Source organism: Ictidomys tridecemlineatus, chromosome 2, assembly GCF_052094955.1.
Source record: "Ictidomys tridecemlineatus isolate mIctTri1 chromosome 2, mIctTri1.hap1, whole genome shotgun sequence".
In the NCBI taxonomy this organism is placed as follows: Eukaryota; Metazoa; Chordata; class Mammalia; order Rodentia; family Sciuridae; genus Ictidomys; species Ictidomys tridecemlineatus.
This window is the reverse complement of record NC_135478.1, coordinates 193580603-193601614: the sequence shown is the minus strand read 5'-3', so window position 1 is coordinate 193601614 and position 21012 is coordinate 193580603. Positions and strand designations below refer to the sequence as shown.

The 21012-nt window shown below is 30.4% G+C and overlaps 1 protein-coding gene across 4 annotated transcripts in view; it reads left to right on the top strand.

Moving 5' to 3' along the window:
* Phf14 (PHD finger protein 14) overlaps nt 1–21012 on the top strand; it is a 183832-nt gene that overhangs the window by 114567 nt on the left and 48253 nt on the right. For 3 of the 4 annotated variants that reach the window (XR_013435277.1, XM_078040344.1, XM_040291563.2), the window contains one exon: nt 15577–15694. Coding sequence is in view for 3 of the 4 variants with exons in the window: in XM_078040344.1 (XP_077896470.1) it covers nt 15577–15694 (118 nt within the window). In the remaining variant the exon portion in view is untranslated. Of the gene's footprint in view, nt 1–6910; nt 8644–15576; nt 15695–21012 lie in introns of those variants that run through there. The other variant, XM_078040345.1, reaches the window with a different exon arrangement.

Below are 21012 nucleotides of genomic sequence, written 5' to 3'. Positions count from 1 at the left end.
GTTTGTTTTTGTTTTTTATCCTGTCACCTTTGAAACTGGAGAATGGTCTGTTTTCAGTAGTTCTGTAATCAGGGAACTGTTTGTGCCTGTGTGTAAAAAAAATATCAGTGTTGGAATTCTGTTTTAGAACGCCACCTAAGGTTTAGCCTTTACCAGTGAGCATCCCCAAAGAGGTTCATATTTTTGTCAGAGTGCTAACTTCTAAGATATGTTGCTAATAAGAAGGTCTTCCTTATTAAGAGGAATTTCCTAGTAATGCAAAATCCATTTTGTTGCTCTTATTTTGCTCAGTATATGTATGCATTAATATTTGCATGTAACTTTAATTGGGATTAGAGCCCTCTGGTGCCACCCATCTTTCCTATAAAGAAGATAAAGATTTTACATTATTACTTTTCATCAGTAACTTCTCTCAATTACTTTTTATTGGGGGAGGGGATGCCAGGGATTGAACTCAGGGGCACTTGACCACTGAACCACATCCTCATCCCTTTTTTTGTGTTTTATTTAGAGACAGGGTCTCACTGAGTTGCTTAGCACCTTGATTTTGCTGAGGCTGGCTTTGAACTTGTAGTCCTTCTGCCTCAGCCTCCCAAGCTGCTGGGATTATAGGCATGCGCTACCATGCCCACCTCAATTACAGTTCCATTCACTCATATCTCAAAGTTTTTTGAATGCTCATAAGGACATTACAGTTCCATTTCATGAGAGAAATAGAATTGGATCCAATTTTCTAGTTTATATGTAGATATTTCATACAACATGTAGCTTCTAACCTTGGGCAGAACTCAACAGCTCCTTAATATGTCCCACAGATTCTATTTGGTTGTTGCATTGCCGTGAAGGAGCAAATTATATCACAGGTTTAAGAAATAAACCTGTATCTAAGAATGGTTCAGATATGTGAAGTTTTGCAACCATTTTAAATGAATTTAATATGACATTCTTGTAAAGGTAGCCATAGTAATTAATAGAAATTTACCTAGGAGGTGAAGTCTCTTCTTGAGTTTATAATTTTTGCTGATATTTTTGTCCAGATATTTTCTGGAATACTGACTTATCACCATGCTACTAAAAAAAATCTTCATCTTCACATTATTTCAGCCAGTTCATCCGTTTTCATATTGGCACCTATTTATTTCATTGATGGTATTTGCCTCAACGATAGTAGACCTCAAACTTTTCAATCTGTTTTATTGATACTACCATATCATGGCTATGGAATACTATTATGGCACCCAGAAGAGATAATGTTTTAGCAACAGAAGCTGTTAATAGATTCAAAGTGGTTTTTAAAAGCAACCTGGCACCTATATTTTTTATATGTATTAATAGCTGAATTTCCTGGATTTCTAAATTACTACTTCAAATTATCATTAGGCATAGTAGATTTATTATTTTTCCCAGTTTAATTTCTTGGCAAATTAGAAATTCAGGGCTAGAAAGAATATAAGATATTGAGTTGTAAAAAATACATAACCTAACTTCTGAAATGCTTCATAATATCTTAATATCCCATATTGTTCTTCAGCTGTTGTTTTAATACTTTCCCTTACCAAGGATGCATAATGCTAGACTAAGAATAACAAAATGCGTATACTAATGATAATATACTTCTCAGAAAGTTCATCGCTTCACATTCATTGCCTGTATCCATTGTATCCAACTCATTGATCTATTCAGTATCCTTGCACTGAATAAGAATCAATGAAGTATGAACACTTCCAAATCATAGCCTGTTTGTCCCTTCATCTGTTTCTATGTGTCTTCTTCACTAGGGATCCCTGAGATATCAGAGGGCTCATGGAGTGAAAATGAACCCTTTAGCATTTAAATTTTAAAGGAATTTTGTGCACATGTTTAGGAGGGAGTCTATGACAATCTGTGTTTACTTGCTCTCAGTTTTTTACATAAATCTAAAATTATCCTAAAGATAAAGTCTTAGTTTTAAAAATATCTAAAGGACAGTGAGTAGAAATTTAGTTTTTTTTTTCAAGTTTTGTTCACTATAAAAATATACCTACAAAAAATACAAAAATATAAAGATAAAGTTTAGGTCACCTAGAATCATAGAGATATTTGGGCAGTAAGTTTCCACTATAACATTTCTTGATATTCATTCTCTCCCTTTCCCATTTTTCTGGTTTCTTTGAGACCTTTCTCAATGGCCAGTCTTCATTCTCCACTACATTAATCCGCTGCCTCAGCTGCTTTTCATTACTGCTGCTTTTTATGTTTATTTCTAGTTTGTCATTAAGTTCCGTGGTTCTACTGTATGTATTCATCCAATCTCTCGGTCTGTCTCTTACCTAATTAAATAGCAGAACTTGAACTCCAATCTGAAGAAAGTCTGCTACATCTTCACTGGTGTCCAGGTCCTTTTCTCCCCTTCCTAACTCCCCCTGTGACCTGTTGTTCTGCACTTCATTATGTAAAATCCATTATTCTAGGGCTGTCTTTAATGTTGACTGCACTATTTTGTGCAACAGAGGCTTTGTAGCACAGAGCATAAAATTTAAAGTTATATTGCTTTGTATCATTGTTCTTAAAAGTTATTCAGACATCTTCTACCAAGAGCGTTTCCTTTTTCCGTAGACCTTGTTTTATGAAAAGTGATTTAAGCTAAATATCTGCAAAATTGAAATGGTGCTTAGTTGCTTATTATAAAAAGATTATATTATAAAAAAGAAATTCGAAAACACCTGGTTTTCTGTGAATGAAACTTTAAAGTGTTTTTTTCTGGTTACTTTTTTTTTGAGATGAGAGTCACTGCATTGTCCTGGCTGGTTTTTTTGGTTGTTGTTGTTGTTGGGTGGGGGGGGGGGTTAAAAGTGCTTTGTAAGGAATCATTCTATTAGTAAAGATTGAAGAAGAGATATTTAGTTTTCACAATACTCATATTTAGATAATGTAGCCCAACTGCCACTTTTTCTTATTAAAATTATATTTTGATAAAACTTGGATTTTATATAGTGGAGTATTACTCAGCCATAATATATACAGTGGAGTTTTACTCAGCCATAATTAGTCATCCATGAATGAGTGACATTCCACAGTAAATGGATGGAGTGGAGACTATCATGCTAAGTGAAATAAGCCAGTCCCCAAAAAGTCAAAGGTTGAATGTTTTCTCTGATATGTGAATGCTAATCCAAAGTGGAGGGGCTAAAAAAATAGAAGATCACTGGAGTAGACAAATGGGAATGAAGGGAAGGGAGGAGGCATGGGATAGGGAATGACAGTGGAATAAATCTGACCTAACTTTCCTATGTACACTTATGAATAGACCACAGTGAATTTCGCCATCAAATACATCCGTAAGACACTAATTAAAAAAAAAAAACAAAACTGTAAGTAAATACCAGAAAATCAGTAAAGTAGAGGGAAGGGAACAAGAAGAGGGAGGGAGGGAGGGAGGGAGGGAAAGGAAAAGTACTGGGGACAGAATTAGAACAAATTATATTTGATGCTTTTATAATTATGTCAAAACAAATCCTATTGTCCTATATAACTGAAAGGAATCATAAAAATAAAAATTAAAATGCTTTTTTTGTATATTTTTCTCCTATCATTAAGTTGATTTGATGATTTTGTGATATGTGGAATGACTAATCTGCCTCATGTATGTACTAGTTACTGTGTGACATTTTTAATTTTAAATTCTACTTTAAAATATTAAGCCTTTAAGTAACTTTGTATGATTTGTAAATATTTTTGTTATGTGCTATTAATATTTGAATTTTTAAAATTTCTCTTTATTTTTTAAATAAATGTAGTATAGACACATAATATATATTTAAAGAACAGAAGCATGAAGTTGATATACATTACATAGTGAAGTGTGGTATTTCTGGGTTATTCAGTTTTAGAGTACATAAAAATAAGTTTAAGTATATGTGAAATGAAATCTTTCTTGTTTCACTCATTTATTTTTTATTAAGGTTTATTTTTGAAAAAATTTTTTTTCTATTTTTCATTGCAGTGTGTTAATATTGTTAGCTTATACAAAAAAAAAAAAGATTATTTCTTGCCTAAATTAGTGAACTACTTTACTCACTAGTGAAGTAGTGGACCTTGAATTAAGTGACTTCTAAAGTTGTTTTCTCATCTATAAAACGAAGATATTGAGCCTCATTTTTTCTTAAATTTTATAACTTTTATAACTCAAGAGACTCCAAAACAAACAATACACAGTTGTGAAAAGGAAACCAAAGTGTGTAATCTCACCATTCATCTGATGCTTGAATTGTCTTCCTGTCGTCCCTACTAAGCCAGAAGGGACAAACTTATGTTGGAGGCAGAATATCGAGTCCCTTTCCATTGGAGGCAGTTTTGTTCAAAAATGTGTTTCTTTTTCCAAGTAAGCTAATAGTTTCCCTTAAAAATTTCAACCCTTGGAGTTACACAAAACAAGGATAATCGAACTTTTAGTACTAGAAGACAAGTATATTGTCTTCTGGTTTTTCTTTCTTTCATTTTTTTTTAAATTAAGCATCTTATTTTATCTTATAACAAGTTTTTGATTTATATTGGTTTTGTATTGGTTTGGACTTATGAAATAAACAATGTTAATGAAATGAGGTAAAATGTATTTGTAAATAAAATTGGATACAAATTTTGGAGTTGATGATGATTTTGGTTATCTAGGGAATAATGTATAAAAATCTGTATTTTTTTTAACAATTGTAATTGAACCACAGAGAAATGTTATTTTTGGACTGACATTATAATAATGTTAATATTAGATTGTCAGTAGGTTTCAGACTCTCCAAATATATTATTTCATTTCATTCTTGTCAACAGTGCAATTAGGTATGCATATCTCCATTTTAGATATAAGGTAACGGAGGTATAGAGTTATTAAGCAATAGAAATTATTCCAATTATATATTAAAATCACATTACACAAGTTTTTAATATATTAAAATGCAATTTCTTTCCTGTCACAAAAAGACTACGATATTGTTTGACAAAGCTACTGGCCTTCACATTAGTTGTCAAGATTTATTGAGGGCTTCTTATATTCCAGTCATTATATCAGTGCATTTCATTTTTTATCTCATTTAATCTTCACAACAACCCTGTAATGTTGCATATTAAAAAAAAACTTGTAAGAGATAGATACTGATTAATTTATATTTTATGGGTAAGGAAAAGAAAAAGATTTTCACAACTAGAATGTGATAGAACTGCAGATGAAATCTAGGCTATCTTGACTGTAGAGCTCATACAGTGATTAAGTATGCTTCCTCATTACTATGCTACTTTGACACATTTGACTTTCTTGGGGCAAAAGTAGTAAATAGCTGGAATTTTCCTCTTGGCCTGCAATTCCAGCTACGCAGGTGAAGAATTCATTGATAGTTACTGGTGTGAGCATTACTGAAGTGCTTTGGAAGTATTTGTCTTTTTTTCTACAGTATTTTTTAAAGTTAGCTTATTATTAGGTGCATTTGAAATAAATACAAAGCTAACTTCATTTTTTATTTAAAATATTGCACCATCTTTTGTCCTCAGAAAATAGGAGCCAAGACAAGTCACACCACTTATCTTGACATTAAGAAAGACTTGGAATATTAATTGAAATTTAAGATGGAATAGCATTAGCAATAGCTCTTTAGTTTTCTCAAACTTCACCTTGGATTTAACTGAGGTTTAAAGCAGATTTGCATTTCCACAATATCTAATGTCTCTATATTAAACTTTAAATGAAAGTCAAATATAAATAAAATTTTTCAGTTGTCTGCTCCTCTCCATTATTTGTGCATGTAATTAAGAGTTAATTGCACTTCTGTTATTAATGATATGGTTGCTTCCTCTTGCATTATGCTTTTCCAGTGGTGCTTAACCTTCAGAAAATCACTTGTCAAAATATCAGATTAAGAATGTGCTCAAAGCTTTTTGCTTAGAGACTGAAGCAATGAGAAAAGTTACAGTTCTTTCTGTTATTTCTCATACGTTGATAAATACAGGATTTCTTTGAAAACTGTGTTTCACATTATATTCTTTTTTCTTATACAGTTTTGTTTTCACTTTCTTTGGAGGTTATTCTGTTTAGCGTGGTAGCTCTCCTCAGTAGTGCTTTTTTTGTCTGTGTGCCACTTTTCACTTTCTTTTTCTCAGCAGAACTTAGAAGCATTAAACACATCTTTCTAATAGTTAAATATAAAAAAAAAGGAACCTTTTTCTATGATTTGACTACTCGGCAATTTCACCTCATGTACACAGATCTAAATATATGAAAGAAATGACAAATTCTTATATTTACCACAGTCAAAAAATGTTAATTCTGATCACTAAGTTCTTATAATTTCTCCTCTGAATATAAAAACACAAAGGTAGTAAATAATGGTAGCCCAGTATTTCTAATAAAGTCTTAGAAAAGAAGGCAGTGTAGACATAGGGGATAAAAATCACTTTGAAAATTTCCTCCCTAAGACTACTTCAGTATAACTAGGCCAGTGACATACTGATTAGGTTTATTTGTTTTCAACACAATTGCATGCTTTCTCAGGCATTGTTAAAATTGCTGTGTTGGGTGAAAATAATAGCAAACTGATATTTGTCAAAAAAACTTATTGATCAAATATATATTTCTTTTTATAAATACAAGTACTTCATCTTTTTCCACTTTTTAAATTTTAGTAAAATAGGTTTATTTTGAAAATAAAAAATAATAATAATACAAGAGGAGGCAACTCATTGTTTCCAAAGATAAAAAAGTTCAGTTATAACCAATGAGAACTTACACAAGATCATGGCATTTAGGTTTAGGTTATCTATATCTTTGGATCAGATCATATGTTATTTGAATCTACTATGGTGTTATTAGTATGTTTCTTAAGACGTAGTACAGAGCTGCTATGATCTTTAAATGTTAATGTTCTTTTCTTATCACTTTACTGTGTAGATACCCTTCATGAGACCCAACTCTGCCACAGCTCATCCTCGGAGGCAATCCTGGAAACCTCTTTTATAAGTGTGATTTTAAAAATGTGGATAAAACTCTCAATAGAGTACATAAAATAAAGGAGAACAGCTATCTTGTCCTTTCCATAAGCTTATCACTGCAAAAAGTTGCCTTTGCTTGTCAGGTTTGAATAGAATGTAATTGATTGGTTTGTTACTTGGACTGACAAGGCAGTTAATTTGCTTGTGTGGATTTTTTTCCTTTTCTCTTTCTCTCTCTCTCTCTCTCTCTTTTTCTCTTTTTTTGCACTAATCAGAAATATTCGATATGTGCATTGTTGAAAAATATTGGATAAATGTCTTGTCAGAATTGTCCTATTAAGTAAATGTCTTTCCCTCTTGCTTCTTTGGCAAATGATGATACACAGTGTTTGGACTCACTGAAGAGTTACAGAAGCCTGTGGAACTTAAATGCAATATGTTCTCCCTGTTGTTGAACAATACCAATAACAAGCAAGAAAGACAATGCTTTCCATTAGTCTGCTAATCTGCTTCATCCAATCTAATACATATATTCATTTGCAAAATACTGTTGCATTGGGGAACAACTATAGACTCTTATATTAAACATTATTTCTATTTATAATATTCAGCAAAAGTGAAAGACTTGTGAAGCATATGACATTCTATTTTTGACTCATTAGTCCTAGTGTGAAGTACTAATATTATTAGCATGAATTTTTACAATTTTAGATTTTAAGCTCATGAACAAAAATATGTCTGTGGGTCTATAGGTAATTTTTTGAAATACCCAAATTTAATTGGTCCTTATTGTTTTATATGAACTTTCTGTGTTCAGGATAACTTAATATTTTTCAACCTTTAATGTGACATTATGAAATAAGGAGGGAAATACAAAGCTTGTTGACTGTACAACCTGCCAGCTGAAAGATCTTCAACAACTGTATCTTTCCAGAGGTTTACAGATTTAAAATTTGATCTTCAACTTTTAATGATCCAGTTTTAAGCCAACGACAGAAATATGTTGAATATCCCACCACTCAATCTTGAACTGAATTAGAAGAGACTTTTGCTGAAATTGAAATGCACATATACACATAAATTGTCAACGTATCTCTTGGAATTTTCTGATATATAAATGTGATTTTGGACTTCTTTTCTGGTATAGTGGCAAAGGAAAATAGTTTAAACTTTAGGAGTAGAATAGGCAGTGTTATAGATATTCCAATCCAAGTGTAAGTATAAAGTTGCTATATGCTAGTAATTTATAGTTATAGGAATCATGATTGGATAAAATGTTAAATAAAAATAAAATGTGTATGAAATTATATATAAACAGATTATATTGAAAGACCTCATAACATTGAAGGAAATGTTAATAATCTTTTGAAAAACGCATAGGCCTTTTTTTTTTCATTTAAGAATAAGAAAAGACTATCACTTTACTTAAGTTTAAGAAAAAGTTGGTAATTATTACTATTGCTGACTTCCATCTGATTTTACGAAACAGGAAAGATTACCATGTTCTAAATGAACTATGCTAATATATTTGGCCCTTGCTGTCTTTTAAAATATGGTAAGCTAATACTAATGATTATTTTGATTATTTATTTGCTTATTTTTTGAGAAATCATTACTTGTTGTGGTTTTGGTGTCACTGTTAATCAAAATTCCTTTCACTTTAGTTTTAATTAAAATACTCTGAAATTGTCATTCTTCATCTTGCAATTTTCAATAATAGATATTCTTTTCTATGTTTGATGTTAACCCTAAGAACTTCATCATGTTACAAATATAAGCTACATAATACATAATATGAGAGGTTGTATAAAAGTGTAGAAGAACTTTGAAAGGTAGTGGAAAAATATTTTCTCATAATAATCTCTTAAACATTCATATATTTGTAGTACAAAATTAACCCCTCTCTGTAAATGGTCCAATTGCAGTTCAAAGAAAAAATTTAATGTTATTGAGTATTAATGGTTAATCTTTCACTAATATATGTTAGAGAAAGTGAGCAATCAGGTAAATGACCATTATTTGCCACAGAATATCGAAAGAAAGAAGCACTGAAATATTGGGAAGAAAATAAATGTTCTGAAACACAAGAATGCTTAGTAATTAATACTAGTGCTTCTCAGACTTTGTTATCATGCATCAGTATCAAGAAGGATTTGTTGGAACTCAGTTGGTTCCTTTTTTCTCCTCTTGGCCTTCTCTCTCCACCTACTCTTTTCTCTGTCTCCCTGGAGTTTCTAAGTAGATTTGGTATTAGGCCTGAAAACTCAAATTTGTAACAAGTTCCCAGGTGATGGTGATTTTAACTTGTCAGGGACACCACTTTGAGAACCAGTCATACATTTTTTAAAAATCATTATGTTGTGCTCAACATTGATTAATTATGGCTTTAAATGTTTATTATACACTGGAAACAGCACTGTTTTATACACAAGGAATGAAGGAACTTTTTTTCACAATTACTAATTCTTTTCAGTTTAAAAAAAAATTGAAATTAGGATTATGTTTAAACACAAAACAAAATTTAGCCTTCTAAGTTTAGAAATCATATTTATTCTTCATTTAATTATTATTGTCATTTGTATGTTATTGAATTTTATATTTATGATATTATGATTGCTGAACAATAGATAATACTTACTTTCATTATTTCATATCCCTGTTTTATATCCTATTACTTAAAAAAACCATTCTTTAAATATTTAAAGTTTTTCTTTGATGAAATTCACCAGTGTTTTTTACTTAATTCACAACATGAGACTATTTCATGAGTGTTTCACCAAAATCTATTCAAGAAATTCAGAAGGCCTTTGTAGCAGAGTGTTTACATTCTTCAAAAGATTTTTAAATTTTGTGAAATTGTTTTTGACAATTGAAACTTGAGACAACTTAGAATTACATGTTTTATGGAGGCAGAATTTTTTCCTACCCACCTGACTCAGCACTTTGTAAATTTATACCATTAAGGATTGTGATCTGAGATGGGTATGCTGTACAAATACTTCCTTCTAAAACTGTAGGCCTCTTTCTCTTAGTGCTCACTTTAAGGTGTTTGTGTTAGGCCTGCCAATAAGATTCACTGCTGTTCAGGTACATAAGATTTAATGAAATTGGATGCTCAGGCTGGGCTTTGTAAATAAAATGAGATTGACCCCTAGCTATTATCTCATTTATCTGATTTACATTGTAAAACCAGGATCTACACTATTGATTAGAGCATAATTAGTTAATTATAAACAGTGAAATACAAAGTTATATGGAGCTTTTACACAGCAGGTTGAACTGCTAAAAATTTTCCAAGGGCATGAGCAGATGGAGATCAGTTTATTAAAGAACAAAGCAGACATTTCAGGTATGGAAATGTGTAATCATTCTCTTGTGCTATGAAAAGATACTTGACCTTATTGCATATTTTTATATCAATTGTTGTGTTTCATGTTTTTTTTTTCATTTCATTTTTAATCTTGTAACCTGGCTAGTACACATTTCACTAAGTGAATTGGTACCATTATTTAGCTATAAAATAAGGATTTTGATTTGGATAATTTTCCAAATACTATTTCAATGAATTAACTTTATGTGTCAAGAATATTTTCTTTATATTTCTTACTACCCATTCATTCATTATTGTCTATGATAGAAGTCTCTAGTGGAATTAATTAAATAGGTTTAATTCTTACACATTAGTTTGTTATTTGTGAAATATTACTAAAAAGACAGTTTCCAATTATTTTATATAATTATAAAATTAGGTGATTTGCACTAAAATAGTAAGTTATAAGGAATAAAATATTGTATTTATTGATATTAAATGTTATTCTGATATTGTTATTCTATACTGGAGAATTTTGTTCCAAGTCTATATTGTTTTAAAAGTGATTTAATGGGCCACAATACATTTGTTCTGCATTTATTAAAATGTGTAGTAGAGATAATTGGTCACTGTTCAATGAAGAAATCTATCACTACTGGTTAATAGATTTGTGTGTTTGAGCTGCTAAAGAGGTTTTTATTTAAGTAATGCTAATATCTAAGACAAATGTTTAAAATTTTTCTTGTATGAACTTTTACATAGACATAATGAAAAAAATCAGAAAATTCAATTCATCAATTCTCTTGATTTTTTTTTAAGTGAACAGGTGTAATAGTGTCCATTTTCAGCATTGTTTTTTTCTTTAGCTTTATATAGACTAAATAAAATGTTCCATTGATGTGAAAAAATAGCTATGATTATCAAGATGAGCTTGATCATAAGAAATGCACATCTCTTTTTAAGATTGTACTATGGATTTTGTTTCTTCTTGAAATTTAGCTTATCATGTAGCTATAAATTGTTTGCATAGAAGGTACACTTGTTTTAGTTTTTGAAAAGTTATTACTTAGTTTACTTCCCTAATGAACTTACCAAATGGAAGTAAAGGGAATTAAACCCTTTCAAAGACTGGCCAATAGCCTATATCCTAGGCAAGGAAAGAAGTAAATCACTTCTTTCTTTTCACTTTTTGTGTATTGTCAGTAGTCAGTAAGTATCTGATTAATTAACCGTGTGGACCATACATAGCACATATGAAGATAAATCACTTTCTTCCTCTTCTTTGTCTAGGGTGCTATCTTATTCATATGCTAAGTAAGTATTTTAAATACATGTAAAACAATGTTTATTTGGTCACTGCTTTTTGTTGAATCAGTGTGTAACAGATCATATGAAGCTGCTGTATTATTTATGTCTAAAGCCAATATAAATCTAATATTAGGAAGTTGTCTTTATTAAAAATCAAATTAAAAATCCAGTTTTATTTTATCTTGTAAGTGGAATTCATTTTACTACATTTAAAATTTTAATTTTAGAATGTCCCATAGTGTTAATGTGCACAGTATGCACTAGAGGCTTTAAAGATTGTTCTTAAAGTGTCCAGTTTGCATTTTATTTAGAAAATCCAGAGTTTTTCTATAGGTTAGTTTTATATTCTCTTTTAGTATGTTAAGACATTCTCTTCCTATTTCATAATGTGCTATTGGTATATTATAATCATTTTTTATCATATAGACATTGTGTTGTTTAATAAAGTATATTGTGCTCTATAACTATGCTTTTGTGGGTCAATGAATCCTTGCAGACTTTTAAAAAGGCTTTATTTACTGTTTTGATAAATACATGCTATAGTATATGCTACAGTTAATGTGTTTTCAAATATATTTTAGAAGTAGAGACCATAAGTAAAATTGAACAATAACTACTTTAATTCTGTTACAGCTTTTAAGTAGATTATTACAGATTCGTATGTAAGAATTCTAGTTTTTAAGCTTTTAAACTGACCTAATTTTTGAATATCCAGAATTTGTTAGCTAACAAGATTTGATAAAGATTACAGAGTGGTATATGTTTGTGTGAAGTAAACAATCCACTATTTTGATCATCTGCATTGTTCTTTGATTTCTAGGGTCCTTAATGGTATCTCTTATATTTATATATCTATGGTATATTAATTCTTACAGATTCTGCTAAAGTTCACTTCTGTAATTTAGAATATTATTGTTCCCAGCACTTAAAGCTATGGATTTTATTTTCAATTTAATATTCTAGGGTAGAAACAGCTAAAATTTTTCTGCCTTGAAATAATTTTAGAAATCTCTACAAAGAGCTTATATTACTATATTTATTTGCTTATCAACAAAGCTGTTGACTTAAGGATTAGGTTATTCGCCCCCTCCTTGGATTGTGGGAGTTACTAAGAATATTAACCACTCTTTTTTACTGTTTAGTCTTGGAGTTGCAGTTTTTACTTACACTACAACTATGGTGAGTGAGCTAGAATTTTAGAGTACTTCCCTGTCATCCTTAATTCTCTGGAAGCATGAAAATACAATAAGGTTCTACATATCAACCAAGTCATTCTGCTAATAAAGGAATCAGTTGATGAGGATTAGGTCATTTTTAGATGGAATATACTTCAGATTACCTTCTGACAGAGCTTACATGTAGAACATTTCTTTTCCCTTTTTTTATTTGTTCTCGAGCTGATTTTATAAGTAATTGAAGCCAATGACATATTGGAGTCATATCAATGTTCTTAATTTTTTAAGTGGAAATTCATAGCTATGCCAACAAAAATAACCTTTGTACATGAAGGAGATAATGAATCCTGTCTGATTCCCTCTTACATTCACCACATATTTGCCTTGAGTTGTGCACTAGAAATAACTTGTAAATTGATAGTTTTAAAGCAAATATGCAGTAATTAGATTGTAATTTGATGTAAACTAGGGCAGTATTAATACTGTAACTTTCCATCTGACAAGAACTAGGATTCTTATCAGTCTGAACTGTATGTAACATTTCCCAGCAACATGAAGTTAAGGAAAAAAAGACTATAGATAATAACTAAAGTTGAGTATGTGTGCTTAATTCAGTAGAAGTTGTCACTTTGATATCTTGTTACTGTCATTTTCGTAGTCTTAATAGTTTTAGTAGTCTGGTTCCCAAATCAACAAGTTAGTTTGGGAAAAATTATGCTTAGAAAAATACAGTGATAATAGGAACCAGGGCCTGATGGTTTTCAAGCAAGTGAGGACCCTGAAGATCTGGAAAAGTTGAACATAAGAATTAAAACAAGATAGCAAAGTCATGGTATTCACTCTTAGTATAAGAAGCTGACACAGTTAGAAATGCGATAGCATTTGTTACTTACACTCATGCCCCTAAGATGATAGAGATGAACCATATTTAATATAGTCCCTTGATGATGAAAATAATTGTGATTTCTCTTTAAATTTCCCAGCAAAGATTAGTGAACTGTTAGTTTCATGTTTGATTCATTCTGACCTCAGTTGTATAGAAATTTCAACCTTATAAATTCAGAAACACTTATATATACTCTGAAGATTTCTATACTCATATTTTTAATGTAATTGAAATGTTTAGCTATTGAAAAATGAATAAGTTATATTGAGAAAGAACATGAAATTGTGTGGGTTTGCCATTTAATCTCTTTATTTTACATTCAAAGTTAGCTGTATACTATTTTTTTTCTAATACCAGAATAACAGCTATTTGACATATTTGACTCCTTTTAAATTAATTGTTGGATGGTTTATTTGTAATATTGGCATAGTAAATAAAGTACTTAGTACTATTTGATTTTTATCTATTCTAGCTAGAATTACAGTAAATATTTTTTCAAGTTCATATTTTGATTCTAAAAGGTTTTAGAAAAACATGTATGTTTACTTTGTTCATTAGGAAAATGCAGAGAAAAAAGTGTATAAATTTATGATGTTATCTGTTTTTAACTTCTTTATACCTAAATAACTTAGCTAGCTTCCTTGCCTATTCTGAAACTCTTGATTCCCCAAATGGGTCTTTGGGAGTTGTGTGTGTGTGTGTGTGTGTGTGTGTGTGTGTGTGTGTGTGTGTGTCATGATATGAAATATTTACTTAAACTAGGGATTTATAGCTTCCTTTATTGTGATGATTTCTTAAAGTCAATTATTTTTCTTCTTTGGTTTTTAAGAGTAGCTCCTTGTAATTTTGTACTTTACTCAAGACATAAATATTTTATAAAACTTTCCCCTGGTTTCTTAGTTGTGGATCCCCTGGCTTTTCATTTCTTAAATCAGGAAGAGATAAGAAAGAGAATCTGACAGATTTGTTGACAAAGTATTATTTTTCAATTTTTAAAAGAAAGCACAAAGAAAATGAGGACTGTAATTCATTCTATAAGATGAATACATCTTTGTTATTTGTTGTTAAATTTTGGTCTTGTTATTCCAATTGATGCAAAATTCTTACAAAACACTGAAATAATACAGATTTTTCTTCATTGTCAGCAGGATGAGATTGTCTGAAACGAAGAATAGGTATGATAGTTTTTTTAGATTTTGTACATCATAGGTGACAAGACACTATCAAAACATTTGTTAATAAGTTTTAAAATGTACTAGGTAAATACTTTGAGAAACCAAATGTACTGAAAAAGTGACAGATAATTTTGAGAGAATAATATTAAATTCTTAAAGTGATTTTTTTTCTTCTTTGTATACTTAAAAATTCTATTATTTGACCCATAAAGATTATTTTTACTTGTTGTAGATTGTGCTAGCATGCTATAAATTTTATAAGGTTCATTTACAGTCCACTTTAACAGAGAATCAGAAAAGAGGTGTAAATTGTGTAGCATTGATCGCAGCCTGTAGAGTTCTAAAAGTAATTACAATGTATTATTGAATTCATAACCTTGAATTATATGTATCTTTTATTAGTAAATGTTTTTTAAACTATCTAATGGACAAATGATGAATTATTTTAAGTTCAAAACAAAAATTGTTATGATTGTTAGTTTTGAGCACCTATAATTTATATACATTTATTCATATGCTCTTAACATTTCTGCTGTCATAATGTTCTGAATGATGTTTGTTTTGTAAATTATATTAATGTTGCCTATTTTTCCTAAAACATTTATTTCAGGTTTAGTTTGCCTTTGTCATGTATATTAATTTAATAATCTAATGAGCAAAGGATAGAATTAACAATGTTAAAGTTGGTATATATAATAGTTTATTTTTCTGTCTTTGAAACAGTTGGTTTTCGTATTATTGAGATATCCCATAAATCTGTTTACCCTGCAGGTGTGATGAATGCAGACTGTGTTACCATTTTGGATGTTTGGATCCTCCTTTGAAAAAGTCTCCTAAACAAACAGGCTATGGATGGATATGTCAGGAATGTGATTCTTCATCTTCTAAGGTACGGGGATGGGGGGGCACCTATAAGAGAAAGAACTGTTTTCCTTTATTTTGACAGCTTTTCAATATCATACCATTAGCTTCCTGACATTATAAAGAACTGAAATATGAGGGATTAACATTTTAATCTAACTTATAGTAAGAATATATTATTGTGTAATTTTATTGCCCTTAAGTTAAGGAAATTAACAACTTTACTAAATGATGTAAATTTCCTTGGTGGCATTTTTTTTTTTGTATTCTTTGTATTACTCCAACATATTAAATAGGCTTCTAGTAGCCCCAAAAAGTAACTCTTTGCTAATTTGACACATGGAAGGAATGGCAGGAAATATTGAGTCATAAGAAATTATGTTAGCCAACAGACCAGCCATTAAAATTGAATTTATTTTATTGATAGTTTCATTTTAAAATATAGTAAATGTGTTATGAATGTTTTATAAGGTCTGTTCATTAAAACAAAACAAAATATTCTGTTTTTTGTATCCTAAATCTTATTTCTGGTATTTATTGTAGTTGAGTAGAAAGGATGAAATTTCAATAATGTCTAGTAGTTTATCCTCTAAAATAGACTGAAATTATTTCCTTAGGATATCAACATTTTAACCTTAAATTCTAGTAACCTGTAGTTTAAGATTATTGTGTTTATTTTGTCAATGAATAGCTATACTATACTCTTACTGCTTTGACTCATTTGACATAGATCTTGAATACATTTGAATGATGACACTCCGGTCAATTGTGAACTAATCAAATTGTTCTTAAGAAAAGACAATGGAAATTAAATGGCTATTGTTAATATGAACATCAAACTTTTCTTCAGTGCCACTTAATGAATAATGAATGTTTCTGTCCCAATAAATTAAAATCAGCATGAAATTCCTATCAGATTGTGGAATCAAACTATTCATTTTCTCAATATTTAAAATAATTTGCTTCAGCTTATTTTTTAAAGCTGCAAAAAATCATCTGGTTATAGGAAAGCAAAATTTTTTAATAACCTGACTTTATTAAAAATTCTATGTATTTGTATAATGATATTAAAAGATAACGTTCTGTATATTTTATTTAATAATAAATCATGCTGCCCAAGACTGTAAACTACACAATAGCAAGAATTAAGACCCAGATTAAAGAAAACAACTTTTGTTGTTATAGTTATGGTTGCTGGGGATTGAACCCAGGGGTACTCTGTCACTGATCTACATTCCCAGTCCATTTTTTAGATTTTATTTTGAGACAGGGTTTCATTAAGTTGTCCAGATGGCCTTGAACTTGTATCTTCTTATCTCAGACTGCCATCCCAGGCATGCACCGTCAAACCCAACAAGAAGGAGCATATTTAATATCAGAAAGTTTCATGGCAAAATTAGAAATGTATTCCAGAAGTTGTATTGTATTTAAATGAGAAAAATAATGAAATACTATAGATTTTAAATAGTTGTCTTTTGGGACTCTGTAGTGTAACGTAGTCTTTCTCAAAGTGTATTTTGTTTGGTGTTCCCTTCTACCCCAAACAAGTTAAGAAAATAATTTTTAAAAATAACTTTTTCTCTTTTATAAATATATGCATTTGCATGTTTTTAGAAAGTTCTATCTGACTGAAAATATATAGCATTAAGTGCAAAGAGTAGCTTTCTTAAGTTATGTGGTAATTTCATTACTGAGAATGGAAAGTTAACAGGGCATACTTCTTATTTTTGGAGAGTACCTACATTCTGTACATGCCAGGGGGCAGATACCCATTGAATAAGGATTTGTGTTTATTTTCTTCTACTAGCTAATGGGTCTTTGGCAATCTACTTGGAAAGCACTTTGTTAGAAAATGGGCATTTTATTTGCTGTACCCGGTTTGACCTGTGGTCCACTATCAGTTGTAAATAACTTAATATTTTCAAAATTTTATTCAAATATTCTGTCTAATTTTTAGATTATCAGAGAAGTTTACTATAAGGACTTTAGCAATGAAATGGATTTATATTTTTACCACACCAAAATGACTGTAATTCTACCTTTCAATAAAATCTTCAGCTTAATGTAATACTTAAGCAGAAATTTAAGGAGACAGGTTATTCCCTTGAATATTAATGTTACATTAATTTTGTTTTCCTACTTTTAAAGACCAGCAGGTTGTAAATTTTTGTTTGTATTTTCTCTTGAAAAGATGTTTGCTAGTGTTAAGTCCTATGGAGATAGCATTCATAGATAATGTTATGATTTATAATTCAATTCAATGGATTGCTTCAAAAACTTTTAAATTTAAAAATTTTGTGTATTGTTAACATCCAAGTGAAGAAAATTACTATCATCTTAGGGCCTAAAAGAAACATAGAATGAAAGTTAACATACTTTTCTTATTTTTTATTTTGCTCAGTTGCCTTGATGAAATATTGTTTGTTAGGTAATATGGGTCTATTTGCTATGATAATATATGTTAATGATATGAAAAGCTAAGGGAAAAAGTACCAATTGCCATTAGAATGGAAGTGAACTAGTTGCCAACAAACTTTGATGGGGCAAGTGAATGTAAAATCATTTTATTTATATATATATATATATATATATATATATATGTATATATCTGTAACTTCCTTTCTCTGTGGGAATAAGACTTGCTCAACAAGTCTTATTATAAAATTTTGACTCTTATATAGAAATTATATTGTAAATATCAAACAATATGGTTGAATGTTTGACTGAAAGTACATCACTCTTTAAACATTATTTAACTGTTAACATTTTGTCCAATTTCTGTGTACAGGGGGAGTCCTAAAATGTTGTTGCATACACTCAGCAGTATTTCTCTTAGTTATATATGACTTTATCTTTCAAGTAGCAGGTTTCTTTCCTGTGGACTTTATGAGAACAGAATTTTTTTCTGTCAAGTATAACACTGATTAATAACAGTTTACCTAAAAGTGGAATGATTCTACCAAACCCTTGAAGTATGACACGTTAGTACTCTCTTTGCCTCTTCAACTCTTCATAAGTCTAGATAATTTTAGGTTTAATGAAAATTGGCTAGATAATGGACATGGACATGGACACACATGGAGATCCATTAATGTGTACAGCATATATAGAGAAACACATTAGCACTCATTTATAAACCTGTCTTGTCTCATAGGTCTGCTTCAAATCATATAAGGTAGCAGCCAGTGCAGTATACTTGTATTCAATGGAACTAGTCCATTGCTCCTGATCACCATGCATTAGGGGATTTTCTCCCCTGCTCTTTATAGCATTGTAAAAATTCTGTTATTAATGAAAACTGTGTATCTGGAAAATCAGTGTATTTATTTCTTCTTTCTTCACATCATCTGTCTCCTGTTTTTTCCTCCATCTCTACCTTCATCCATTCATCTAAGCCATATATATAGAATCATCCTCATGCCTCACTCATCATTATCTCACATACCATGTTACTTCCTAATCCTGTAAAAGTTTTATTTTCCTTCTCTAGTCTAGTCTTAGCTACTCACCCTCACCCGCCCTTCTGTCTTGATTGAGTGCCTCACTGTTTCTCCTATTACGTTTTTAGAAGCTATCTAAATAGGTCTGCCAGACTCATTCATCTTTGATCTAGTCTCTTCACTAGAGGCCTCCAAATGAAGTGTTATGCAAAGTAATATTAAATTAACTTAATTCTGTTTAACATCCCACTTTAATTTCCATATCTGGGTAAGTTTAATAATGTTTTAGTACTTAAGAACAGGTATAAAAACGTGACAGTTATGTATTTACGTGGAGTACATAATTAATGTGTTTCCTATTGGTAAATAGTATATTTAGTAAATATCCTGTACTGTATTTCTATCAGAGTAATCATTCTGAAATCATAATTGTTACCTCTATGTTAAATCTAACAGTATTTTTTCCTGCTAAATATCCAGAATATAACTAACAAAATCAAGAAATTTACCTTGGTACATTATTATTAGCTAATCCTCAGATTTCATTCAAGCTTTGCTATTCATTCATCCTTTGTGACAAAAGGATTTTGCTATTATGTCCTTTGTGGCAAAAAGATTCAGTATGGAATCATACATTGAATTTAGTTTTCATGCTTTTCTAGTCCCTAGTCTAGACATTTCCTTAATTTTTCCTTAACTTGTGTTTCTTTAGAAAATTATAGAACAGTTACTTTGTAGAATGCCTTTCACTTTGCATTTTTCTGATGTTGTGATTGGATTCATTTTATGTATCTTTGATGAGACTATATCAAGCAATGCTGTTTGCATTATATATATGATGTTGATTGGAAACGATGATGTTAACTTTAATTACTTGATTAAGTTGTTTGCTAGTCTTCTGTTTTCACTTACTCTTTCTAATTAGTAAGTAATTTGTGGGAAAAAACCTTGAAAGTTTTTAAACATTTTATTCTTCATTAAATTCTGTTTTCCCCCCATGGGTTATAGAAGTTATTATTATTGTTCACTTTGATGTTCCAATTGTCCCAGATTTGACTGATGAAAGAATGCTACTTAAATGTAACTTCTGGGTCCTTTGTACATGATTCCACCAATCTTTGAGAACTTTGTTATTAAAGGTATTTCTGGCTTGACTTATAATTCCTCCCTACCCCCACTTTTGGAATCAGCTGTTTCTCCAAGGAACCCTGTTTGCTTTTTTATTTTTTAAATACCATAATTTTCTTTGTTTATTTTTATGTCGTACTGAGGATCGAACCCAGGGCCTCACATGTGATAGGGGAGTGAGTGCTCTACCACTGAGCCACAACCCCAGCGCCCCAACCTCCCACCCCACCCTGTATGCTTTTAATGGAGAATGGTTTTAGAAACAAAATCTGATTATTGGGACAATGCTCTTCTTGATTCTTCTTGGTAGACAGACCTAAGGACTAGATGTGTATACATATAGTTATACATATACACATTTAGATATATACTTTTGTAGATATTGAAAAACATTCCATTTTTTTCCTTTTCCATCTTTGTAATTCCCTTTCTGTCAGAAAAAAAAAAAAAAGAAACTGGCTCCTGTTGTCTTCACTATGTATTCTTAGATGATAACTCCCTTCATAGGGAAACAGTGTCTTATTACATTCTACCTCTAGCCCACGTGGACATCTATTTTGTTTATGTTCTGAAGACTTTTTGATTGAAAGGTACAGAAAGAGGATAGAGAGCATTTGTATTTTTATAACTCTCTGTAGGTGATTTTATAAGCAGTCAGGAACATGAACCATTATTATACCTGCTTTATAAAATCTTTAGTTAGAGTTTTGAAGCTAAAAATTAACTCTTTGGAATTTTGAAACAAATATACACAATGTATATTTATCTAAGATAACTT